Source organism: Paramisgurnus dabryanus, chromosome 16 (genome assembly GCF_030506205.2).
Source record: "Paramisgurnus dabryanus chromosome 16, PD_genome_1.1, whole genome shotgun sequence".
Lineage (NCBI taxonomy): Eukaryota > Metazoa > Chordata > Actinopteri > Cypriniformes > Cobitidae > Paramisgurnus > Paramisgurnus dabryanus.
Window position 1 is genome coordinate 22,548,034 of NC_133352.1, and position 12,526 is coordinate 22,560,559.

A 12,526-nucleotide genomic window follows, 5' to 3' on the forward strand; every position below is an offset into this window, starting at 1 on the left:
CACGGCTACAACTGATTGGTTGAATACTTTTTTTTTCAGCAATAAAGTTTTGTTTCAAAAACTTTGTGTTTTTTTACTACAGCATCAATTTATAATTTTAGCAGTCCTGTTCAGTGTTACACATGTAAGTGAAATTAAAATTTGAATACAGTTAATTTACATTTTACATTAATGCTTTTGATCTGAATTACGTTAATGCTAAACTAGAATGCAACACAACACAAATCTCAGAGTAACTACAATTCAACCGCATTTCAACTGCGATTTAATGTTTTGAAACCTGCAGCTGCTCCAGTTTCATAATCTACAGCTGAATCTGTACTGCGTAACACCAGAAAAGTAGGCTGTAGAAAAGCTTTCTCATATTTCAAATACTGTTTAATGGCTTACCATTAGTCAGATATGGATAAATGTTCATCATAAAAAATATCATGTTACCATTTTTAGTAAAAATTTGATTGTGGTTTAGTGGTACTGGGGTTATCCACAAGAGGACAGCAAAGTACAAAGAGGAAGCGTTTGTCTCTGTGTGTGTGTTCGTGATGCATGCAGTAACTGTAAGGTCAAATTAAAATGAGGAAAAACAGCAATTTCATGTTGAAAGAATGAAATAATGTAAAGCACCGTGTTGAAATCAAGGCACAGACGGAACTGAGAGATGTGGCAAAGACAAGGATAGTTTACCACAAACACTGAATGATTTCAAACCAGATTGACATCTAAAGATTGGATGCATCCAAACATGCTTCTTTCCCTAATATATTTTATGTGAAAGGAGTAGTAGGCTACTGTATGCTTGTGGTTCGTAATAATACATGTGCGTCTGGCAAAGCAGTCAGTTTTGTTATGCATTAATATGTCAAAGAATAACCAATTTAATCAAAGTACCCAGTCTGTCACAGTTGTGTGCACCCGAACCAAGTCAAGGTGAGTCTCATAGGGGCTGTTTACACTTGGTATTAAGATGTGTTTTCGTCGATCGGATCACAAGTGGACAAGAGAGACACATCACATTTTACACCTGGTATTTAAATCTGTCTCTTTTGTCCACATTCGACCACCTCTGTCCTAAATACTGTGAGGGGGTGGTCTGTGAGACGGTGGGTGAGTCTCTCTGCTGTCATTCAAACGTGAGCGGGGGTAATTATGAGTTTATATGGACGCGAACTAATATTATGTCGGAGTACACTGCTTGTTTAGCAAGTAAACATGTAAACAATTACATTTTTCCCCTAGCTACCTCTAAACCAAACCCCCACACAAACTTTTTAGCAATTTATGCAACCATTTTTATTTAGACACGTTTCATATCTGTTGTATTACAAAAGCAACAAAAACAAAATTAGCCAGTTTTAAGGAGCTAACAACCAGCTAACCTCAGTTAACTTGGCCTAGAATGACACAACCACAACGGTTGTTTGATTTCAATCTTCCTTTTGCCCTCGACCTGAACTTCTTTTATTACATGTCCCTTACGAAAATTAACCATGGTTTTATTGTGGTAAAAGTGTAGTAACCATGTTTTTTTGATGTATTGATTACTATCAGCAAAACAATGGTTTTACAACACTAACCATGGATTAACTATGGTTTTTGATAACCATGGTTGTCAAAACCATGGCTATTTTTGGTTACCCTGGTTTTACTACAGTATCCATGTTTGTTTTTAACTGTAGTAAAACCATGGTTAATTTTCGTAAGGGCTACTCTTTCCTGTCTATGGTGAAAGCAGAGGAAAACGGCAATGTAAGAAACAGACAATGTGAATCAAGAATTTTACCATACTGACAGTTAAATGGAATTAGTGGTTTATCTGCAATCAGTGTGCAATAATTTAACAGCATTCCCCCATCTGGCACTGCAAGGTAATTTTTTCATTTGGTTTCTCACATTCAGTAATTTCAAAAGTGCCAAAATTGTGATTTCATTACTGAAGGAGAAAACAAATGCAGTCCTTATATGCTATTTGTAAAACAATATTTGGTATTTCCAACCAAATAAAGACTGTGATCTGTCAACTAGCTAATGTTTCTTGAATATGTTTGAGATTTCTGGAATTTTTGTGAGCTTCTAGCACATTAAAGTGACGGCAATAATCACAAATGAGGTTAGGGCTTTATTTTACAGTACGGGACCTTGGATCGTACATACAGTATATGGTAAATGTGTTGTACTTACAGAAAAAGTGTGTTACTTACTTTTGAGTATCTATTTACACTGGCCTGTAAGCAGGGCCGGCGCTAGCTATAGGCAGAGTAGGCAAATGCCTATGGCCTCAAGCTTGGAGGGGGGCCTCCATAACTGATAAATCCATGTGCGCTAGTCCGACAATCATTACTTACAGTATTAAGTAAAGTTTTAAGGTGAGTTCGACTTTATGCGGAGCCTCCGCTGCAAGAACCGCAGGCTGATGACATCAAAGTAACGCAAGAACGATTGATAAGCAGACCCCTCTATATGATTTCTCGATTTGCTTTCGCAGCGCTTTGATATCATTCAGATGTTGGTTCTTGCAGTGCCTCATGAAGTTAAAGAAGCCTAGATGAACAGCATCCAAATCTCTGCAGCTGACCGACTTTGAGTGACGCTGAAAGCGGCTATCACATCCTTTGATTCCTGCTTAGCAAAAGCGGCATGCAAAGACCGTTCAGTGTATGATGCAGGTATTTTGAAATAAAAATTAACTTAGCTTTGTTCTGTGTGTCAACGTCATTTCAGGACAGATCAAATCAAACTTGAGAGCTGTTGACGCTTGGGAAGCTGAATTTCAAAATAGTCAAGTTAAAAAAGTTTGTATTTAAGTCACACAGCAAACAAAATTGGGGTTACCTAAAATAAACTGTCTGTATTTCTTGGAAGTCCTGTACACTTTATTTTAGTTTTCAAATCATGAAAACATGATGCATTTTAACATAAATTTAATTCTTACAGGGTAGAAAAAAACACTTTCTCAGATTATTCTGAAAATTAAAGGGGTGTGAGGGGCCTCCAACATAAATTTTGCCTAGGGCCTCCAAATATCTAGAACCGGCCCTGCCTGTAAGTACTACACATAACCCATGTTTATACAATTTGTAAGTACAGTAGTGTTTCTCGTTAATTACAGTATACATACACTATAAGTACCTGTCATTAACCCACACTTGCCTGTAAGTACTAAATACTTAAATGGTACATTAATTTGTAATTACAGTAGTGTTTCTTTTTAGTTACTTTATACTTACACTTTAAATATTATCTGGTATTACCCAGTACTTATTTAGAGTTACATAATAACTACCAAGTATGTACCACTGGTAAGTACAGTAATGATACAATTTAATTACCATATACATGTAGATACTTAAAAGTAAGTACCACACATTTGTCTGCACAGTAAGTACAACATTTTTACCATACATTTACACGGTAAGTACACATACTGTAAAATAAAGTGCTACTTAAATGGGTATAAAGGGAAGTGATTAAAAGGTTGGACTTTAAAGATAATTTTATACATGCACACTTGCTATATTAGAAGTGGGGCGCCTCTCAAGTGAAATAACCACAGATCTTAGATAATTTCCTGAAGATATTTGAGCTCTTAAACCAGGTGACACCAGTCAGCAGCTTGTATCAGCCCCCCACCCTGGCAGGCTGGTCATGTGTTTTTAAAATGCCTTTGTGTTGAAACCAGAATTTCACCAGATCCTGGTGAACATACAGTATAAAACACTCAATTCAGTGACCAAAAACACACAGAAGAAAGACACTGAAGACAGAGACATTTTTTGAAAGCACATAACAATGAGACTCTACATTCTTTATGCTGTTCTGGTTTTAGCTGGTAAGAATTATTTGATTATTATTTTGTTGATATTACATGCAATATTTTATTATATATTTTATACGTTTAAAATTTCTTTGAACTTTAACTTAAAGATTTTATTGCTTACTGGTTAAAAGAAAAGTTGTGTTCTTTAATTTGCACATTTCTCAGTCAAACAAAAGTTGGTTATAATAACGCTTAAAGATCTTGTAACTATGAATTTAGTTGTGTGACATCATAAACTAGCAATATTTTTTTAATTGACAATTAATGTGTCTGTTTTTCAGTGCTTCAGTACAGCCGAAGTGCTGGTGCCACTAAAGGTACTGTATATGTTAATCAAGATGCATGTATGTAGTGTGTATACATATATATTCATGTAAATGTATATTTGTTATAGTGAAATTTGGCACCATCTGCAGTGGCAACCCAAGTAACCAAAGAAGAGAATGTGACAGTTATGGCTGTGGTGCCTTTGGGGCCAGTCGGAAGGGAAAGTGTGGACTTGTTTTTTGACCGCCCTTGTATCTCATTTCATATTTTCATATTTTGTCTCTAACCTATTCATACATAGACTCTGCTGTCAATGCACATTAAATGCGTCTTAATGTCTTTGTGTATCTTGCAGAGATGGTGTCAAACGAAAGCATGCAGGTCTTGACATTGTGTGTAAAGATGGATCTACGATTTTTGCACCATTTGATGTGACGCTGAGTGGCAAAGCTGTTCCGTACAGAATAAACAATGCTATCAATGATGGCATAACCCTGAAAGGAGAAGGTATGTATTTGTGAAATGCAACAGCAATTCTTTGCGAAACTACAGTATAAGGAATATTGCTCATGCTCACTTTGTAAAAAGCTTTTAAAATCCTAATCGCAGTCCTTGTTTTCTTTGCCAGGTCTGTGCTTCAAGCTCTTCTACGTTAAGCCAGACCGTTACTCTGGCGCTACTCTGAAGAAGGGACAGAAGATTGGATTTCTGCTCCCAATGCAAAAGGTTTACCCTGGTACCACATCCCATGTTCATGTGCAGATGTGTGACAAATCTGATCCCACCAAATACTTCTAATATCCTGGAGCTGAAGAACACCTGCAATTACTCAAGGTCTCTCTGAGGCCTTTTTTATTAAATTAAAGGAATACATAAATAAATATTAAGCATTACTTTTGCTAACAATTCACTATATATAATTGCATGGCTACAATTTTTTTTTTTTTAATTTCAGAAATAAAGTATTGGATCAAAAACTTTGTTATTTTTTACCACCACAGCATCAATTTATAATTTAAGCAGTCCTGTTCAATGTTACCCATGTAAGCGAAATAAATGTGAATACAGTAAATTTACATTTTGCATTTATGCTTTTGATCTGAATTACATTAATGCTAAACTAGTGTAGAATGCAACTACATTTCAACAGCATTTCAACTGCGATTTAATGTTTTGAAACCTGCAGCTGCTCCAGTTTCATAATCTAATGCTGAATCTGTACTGCGTAACACCAGACTGTTGAAAAACTTCCTCATATTTCAAATACTGTTTGATGGCTTACCATTAGTCAGATATGGATAAATGTTCATCATAAAAAATATCATGTTACCATTTTTGGCAAAAATTCGATTGCGGTTTAGTGGTACTGGGGTTATCCACAAGAGGACAGCAAAGTACAAAGAGGAAGCGTGAGTGTGTTCGTGATGCATGCAGTAACTGTAAGATCAAATTAAAATGAGGAAAAACAGCAATTTCATGTTGAAAGAATGAAATAATGTAAAGCACCGTGTTAAAATCAAGGCACAGATGGAACTGAGAGATGTGGCAAAGAAATGGATAGTTTACAACAAACACTGAATGATTTTAAACCAGATTGACATCTAAAGATCGCAAGCATCCAAACGTGTTGCCATAGTTGTGTGCACCCGAACCAAGTCAAGGTGAGTTCCATAGTGTGTTTTGTTTACACCGAAAGTCGGTCAATCAGGTTATTGTTTACTAGACTAAAAAAGTCTGTTCTAGTATACAAGATGCAACAGATGTTAGCTTTGGGTGTGCTGGCTAAAGCTGAAACGATAGGACAAGGTTAAAAAACAACAGGGCATGCTACTTTATTGAGTGCAAGAAAGGTTGTTAAAATCCTTGCCTCTGTCTAAAGGGAAGATGAATGGTAATTCTTTAAAAAACTATTTTTGAGAAGCTCACCAACAAGAAAAGAAAGAAAAAAATCTAATGAATTTTTAGTACTTCTGAACACAGCTTTGGTCTTGTGAGACCATAAACCTTATTGACAGTGGAGAACATCTAGTCGAACAGACCAACTGTGCAATTTACTTCTACACATTTACTTCAAACATTGCAAGAAAGGTTGTTAAAATCTTTGGCTCTATCCAGAGGGAAGATGAATGGTAATTCTTTAAGGGTTTCTTTATATCTCCTCTTTTCTCTTCCTCTTTTTCCTCAGTCTCATCCTCTGACATTTGCTTTTAAAGCTGTTCAGTTGTTGACCATGGTATATATCCTTCTTAAACACTAAATATAGGGCCAGATTTTGAAAGGACACTTAAGGGTCGTTTCTTTTAATAGGGCTTTTGTTCTGGTCATACATAAAAAGGAAACAAATGTTACTTTGCTGTATGGCTTTGGTGGTAAACCAATTATTGCAATAAACTTGACTTTCTGTCCTGTATTAAATAAAAGCTTGTTTGAAATGAGGTCCACTGCTGGATTTTATAGTACAGTTTTGCTAAATTATAGCAGCTATGAACGAAACTTTTCATTTCTTTAATATGAAATTCTTAATATCCAGATTATGTTACATGCAGTCTGGTAGTTAAAATCATTACCGTTTTCATCCCTCGGTTAGATCTTGCCTGCTGTCTTTACCCCACTGTTACTTTCTAATTGCAAAGACCCAACTTTCCTCTGTTCCATTACAGATGATCAAACCAGGGGCACAAAGAGTTCCTCTGGGCAGTGTGAATTCATTTAAATCAACTCGTTCTTATTCATTGGAAATCATAGCCTACTGTGGAAAGCCGAATCTGCAGTTTTGATTTCACCCTCTATTCATTCTGCAAGCAAATCACAAATGTCCATCTCCAGTGATTATATGCTTAAATTCCAGTGCACAAGGGAAATGATGACTGAGCTAGACAATTTACCCCTACTTCAGCTAAACTGAAATAAGATAATAATAATCTATTTTCTGACTCAGGAATATCTTAAAATCCATTTAGAGAGAATGGTTTGGTTTGCCTAAAGTGTCTGCAGAACTCCTCACATTAATTTTTCTCTTTTCCATCTGTATGGTACTAACTTCTAGCTTGCAATTAGATATAAAGGTATGGATATATAAAGAGAAATAATCAGTAAACCTGAAGTGATTATACAGTATGTTCACATGAACTGTTTCTATACAGTACTGTGCAAAAGTCTTAGGCCACCATGCCATAATAAGATTTGTTGTTTTTTCAAATGTATAGTGATCATATAATTGTTTCTCAGTCTCTTTAATAGAAAAAATCCAGAAAATCTCAAGATGTGTTTAGTGCCAAGAGAGGTTACACTAAAGACAGACGATGCCTAATGAAGACATTTAGTCCTGAAAAATTGTTTAATTTTTTTTTGTACTTATTTTCTGTTTGTATCTTAATCAAATAGATTGAAAAATAAATATGGATGGCCTTAAACTTTTTCACAGTAATGTAAGATGACATTCTCTCTATGACAGCCATCAAAATTTTGCCTGTTTTGGCAAAGGAGGGATGAAGTATGTTGGCATTTAATGCAGTGAGAATAAAGCTTGATCAATTCCTAATTGCTTGACTGTTTTAGGCCTTGCCCACCCATCGGGATGCTTCAGTACTCACTGCCCGCGTCTCAATTTGCTTACTTTGTCCTATGCACTAAAAGTGTGTACTGTTTATCTTGTGGGAAAGTATAGACATTTAAGTGATTTAAAAGAGATGGGACATACCAAATCAAATTTCAACTACACTGTTTAAAAAACTTAAAAAACTTAAAAAACTTTAATTGTTAAAACCTAAACAATTTAACTTTAGGTAAAAAATTAAAGTATTTTTTATGTTTAGGTAAACAATATTTAAGTGAAAAAACTTTTTAGGCACTGCCAATTGAAGTTTTTTTAAGTTGATCCAACTTTTCACTTTATACTGTGTACTATTAAGTACTGATAGCATGCGAATTGGGACACAGGGATGGTTTGCAGCTACACTAATGTGGAGCAGAGGGCTTTAAAGCTCCTGTGCTAAATCAATGCCAGAGCACACTTCAAGGTAGCCAAAATAAATCAGTCATCGGTTGTCTTTATAGAGATGCTTTCCTTTCTTGTTAATCTTTATCTGGATTTTTGCTCTGCAGTGTGATAATATATATACATAAGTTTAGGCTGCTTTCTGCTTTTCCACTTATTTGCTTTCTGTTTTCCACTTTGAGTGGCCTGATATATCAACATTAGTTTGTTTATCGAGTGGGTTGACCTGTTTTTTCAGAATAGTAGACAAGTTCAGTGTATTTTAAAGGGGACATATCACAAAAATCTGACTATTCCAATGTTAAAGTGCTATAATTGGGTCCCCAGTGCTTCTATCAACCTAGTAAATGTGAAAAAGAAAAACCCAGTAACTTAGTTTTGGTAAACCATTCTCTGCAAGCATGTGACAAATAGGTCATTGAAATTTGGGTCCCCTTGTGATGTCATAAGGGGATAATCCCTCCCCTTAATCTGCACTATCCAACCACGACACTGCCATTAGTGCAGAAATCATCTTATTTGCATTTATAAAGAAACACCCCAAAACGGCACATTTAGCTCAGACCTACAAAGTGGGAATGTTAACATGCTATAATAAATGGTATTTTGAGCTAAAACTTCACATACAAGATTTATTTTACATCTTAAGAAAGTCTTGTGAAATGTCCCCTTTAAGAAATCCTGTTGGGACATAGCATTGAAGGCCATAGGTGTTTATGACAATGGACATTTGAGTTTTGATCAGTTTGAATCATTATCACCATGATCAGAACATAAGCATATATGTTATGTTTGGTTACAGTGGCACCTAGTGGTCAAATTACAGTGTGTTCATGTTATGATAGAATTTGCATGGCACGAAGATTTGTACTGTGTCATGAAACTTTTCATTTTGCGACCAACTTAGGTACATATAATCTATGTAAATGTATGAGGAAAACATTTTTTTTCTTTCATAACCGAACAGTTTTTACGTTTAGTTGCAGTATCAAAATAACTTATGGTATATGATTTCAAAATCATTGTAGCCAAGAGACTTTGCACGACTCACCTTATCATGCTGTGTGACCCACAAGTGGGTCCCGACCCACATTTTAAAGACCCCTAGTGTGTCAATGACAAAAAAGCAAATTAATATAGTTCTTCAAAACTTGCAAATAGCATATTTTACAACTTTCAGTTTCTTTAAGTTAATAGATACTCTAGACCAGCGTGGTTAAAAGTACAGTGATCGATTTAAAAAGGTGACAAAGTAGAAAAAGACTGGAATGAAGTGAAGATCTATAATATTCTGTGTGCTGGATGGGAAAGATATGAGGAGAAGGGTTGGCAGTTAAACAGCCTCAATAATGGATTTCTGCGCAGCAATAAGAAGCTGTGAACGGCAGTAGGACCCGTGTTTGCTTGCTCTGCAGAATAACCATAATCCATATCGGGCTTTATTACAAGATGGATTTGCAATGCAAGCCCAGTCATTGAATATAATTGCCTGACCAGGCATTGCCCTAACCACCGCTGCTTCAATTACAGCTTACAAAAATAAGAAAGGGGGTAAAATCTTGTTTCAATTGTATTGAAACAATCACATCTGATTCCTATGAGGTGCTGTGCTGTTAATTGCTGCGGCATGATAGATGAGTCTCTTCAGGCTGTTTAAATAGAAGAAAGAAGAGGTGTTCTGGAGTGCTAATGGTAAACATGATGCCAGAGGGGGTTCCACTTTGAGAATGGGTTCACAAAACATTTATAAGAAAAAAATATTTTTCCATTCACATTAATTTGTAAATTACATACATTTCAGTATGATGTCAATGCTTGACATGATCATACTCAGTCAGTATATTAAAGGATTAGTCAATTTTCTTTAAAAAATCCAGATAATTTACTCACCACCATGTCATCCAAAATGTTGATGTCTTTCTTTGTTCAGTCGAGAAGAAATTATGTTTTTTGAGCAAAACATTCCAGAATTTTTCTCATTTTAATGGACTTTAATGGACCCCAACACGTAACAGTTTTAAGTTTAAAATTGCAGTTTCAAAGGACTCTCAATGATCCCAAACGAGGCATAAGGGTCTTATCTAGCGAAACGATTGTCATTTTTGAAAAAAAAAATGGCACTTTTAAACCACAACTTCTCGTCTATCTCTGGTCCTCTGATGCCCCAGCGCGACATCACCTAATTGCGTAGTGACGTAGAAAGGTCACGTGACACATATATGAAACGCACATTTGCGTACCATTTTAAACAATAAACTGACACAAAGACATTAATTAGTATCATTCGACATACAACAACATCAGAACGGTTCTCTTTCTTCACACTTGTAAACACTGGGGCGTAGTTTCGCATACGTCATCCGTGACCTCTTGACGTGATGACGTATTGCGTGAGGTTGCGCTGGCGCATCACAGGACCGGAGATAGACAAGAAGTTGTGGTTTAAAAGTGCATATATTTTTAATTTTTCTTGTCAAAAATGACAATCGTTTCACTAGATAAGCCCCCCCTAACCGTTAAGTGTTGAGTTAAGTGTTGGGGTCCATTAAAGTCCATTAAAATTAGAAAAATCCTGGAATGTTTTCCTCAAAAAACATAGTTTCTTCTCGACTGAACAAATAAAGACATCAATATTTTGGATGACATGGTGGTGAGTACATTATCTGGATTATTTTTTGGATATTAATTTTATTTACGCAGAGTGTTCTTTCCAGTAAGTAAGATGATTTTACGTAGAAAACAGTTAATCACAAAAAAATTACAAATATTAATGCTGCCTTTACATGCTATTGGAAACTTCCTAATTGCCAATGAGGTCATAATTGTTGCGTTCAAGTGCTTTCTTGTCATAAAAAATTTGGAATGGTGGAGGAAAAGACAAAATATGCTAAATATGAGGTTTACACTCTCAGATAAAAGGTATAAAGGTACAAAAATTGTCACTTGGGTGGTACCTTTTCAAAAAGTACACTTTTGTACCTAAAAGGTACATACATGTATTGGTACCTCTAAGGTACATGCTGGTACTGTACTTTAGAGGAACATACTATTACTCACAGGTACATATCTATACCTAAATGGTACATATTAAGACCTTTTTGAAAGATACCATCCCAGTGAACAAATTTTGTATCTTTTTTTTTTGAGGGGGCACGGATTGACTAAAATGTGGCATCTTGTCAATTGTCAAGCATATCTACTTTGGGCTATCACTACACGTTAGACCCTTTTACAGCCCACATTTTTTTTGGTAACAGAAGCGGTGTTGTTTCCCATTGGTTCTAACGTGTTAGCAACTCAGAAAGTGTATTAAAATGGTTTACCAGCATCAAAATATCTGGTTGTTGCATTTGGTTGCACTAATATAATATACTAATATATGGCCAGCATATCACCCTGTAGCCCAAGACAGCTTGCCCACTGAAGCTAAGCAGGGCTGAGCCTGGTCAGTACTTGGATGGGAGACCACTTGGGAAAAACCAGGTTGCTGCTGGTAGAGGTGTTAGTGAGACCAGCAGGGGGTGCTCACCCTGTGGTCTGTGTGGGTCCTAACACCCCAGTATAGTGATGGGGACACTATACTGTCAAAAAGCACCGTCCTTCGGATGAGACGTTAAACCGAGGTCCTGACCCTCTGTGGTCATTAAAAATCCCAGGATGTCCTTTGAAAAAGAGTAGGGGTGTGCCCCTGCATCCTGGCCAAACTTGCCCATTGGCCTACTAATCATCCCTTCATACTAATTGGCTATATCACTCTGTCTCCTCTCCACTAATAAGCTGGTTTGTGGTGAGCGTTCTGGCGCATCCAGGTGGATGCTGCACATTGGTGGTGGTTGAGGAGATTCCCCCATTCATATGTAAAGCGCTTTGAGTACTGAGAAAAGCGCTATATAAATGTAAGGAATTATTATTAATTAATAATGTATCTGGCCATTTTATTTTTGGCCATCTGCTAACGTCTTCTATCCACTCCACTATAGTACACGGATCTGGTAGCTGTGTTGAAAAAGTTGATAAGTAAACTTTTTAAAATAACTTTCTCCTGTCTGTGTTGCTTCACTGCTGATTCTTGACATACTTCCGTTGCCAAACTGCGCGCGCATTGTGTACAAAGAGTAAAATGCCTATATGCCAGGGGTGTCCAAAGTCGGTCCTGGAGGGCCTGTGTCCTGCAGAGTTTAGCTAAAACTTCTCTCAACACACCTGCCTCAAAGTATCTAGTCTGCCTAGTAAGACCTTGATTAGCTGGATCAGGTGTGTTTGATTAGGGCTGGAATAAAACTCTGCAGAGACACCGGCCCTCCAGGAGCAGGAGTGGACACCCCTGCTATATGCAGTTTATAAAACATACAGTATGCATCAAGTGGTTCTTTATACTATATGTAAGTATGCTGTACTTTAACAACAAGAGAGAAGTGTTACTGTTATGGAGAAAAAAATTAAAATAT

The 12,526-nt window shown here is 36.4% G+C and overlaps 1 protein-coding gene across 1 annotated transcript; it reads left to right on the forward strand.

The window, feature by feature from the left end:
- Nucleotides 1–3,670: 3,670 nt before the first annotated feature.
- Nucleotides 3,671–4,915, forward strand: LOC135752041 (leukocyte cell-derived chemotaxin-2-like). The gene is made up of 5 exons (XM_065270367.2): nucleotides 3,671–3,826; nucleotides 4,096–4,131; nucleotides 4,209–4,305; nucleotides 4,437–4,588; nucleotides 4,710–4,915. Exons 1-5 carry the CDS (start codon nucleotides 3,787–3,789, stop codon nucleotides 4,877–4,879), a joined length of 495 nt encoding a protein of 164 aa, XP_065126439.1. The 5' UTR covers nucleotides 3,671–3,786; the 3' UTR covers nucleotides 4,880–4,915.
- Nucleotides 4,916–12,526: the final 7,611 nt, after the last annotated feature.

Bases quoted from the DNA above. Each gene is read 5' to 3' on its own strand.
- LOC135752041 (XM_065270367.2), top strand. From the start codon at position 3,787: ATGAGACTCTACATTCTTTATGCTGTTCTGGTTTTAGCTG. The intron at 3,827-4,095 runs GTAAGAATTATT...TCTGTTTTTCAG, and splicing joins TGCTGTTCTGGTTTTAGCTG to TGCTTCAGTACAGCCGAAGT. The intron at 4,306-4,436 runs GTGTGGACTTGT...TGTATCTTGCAG, and splicing joins GGGGCCAGTCGGAAGGGAAA to AGATGGTGTCAAACGAAAGC.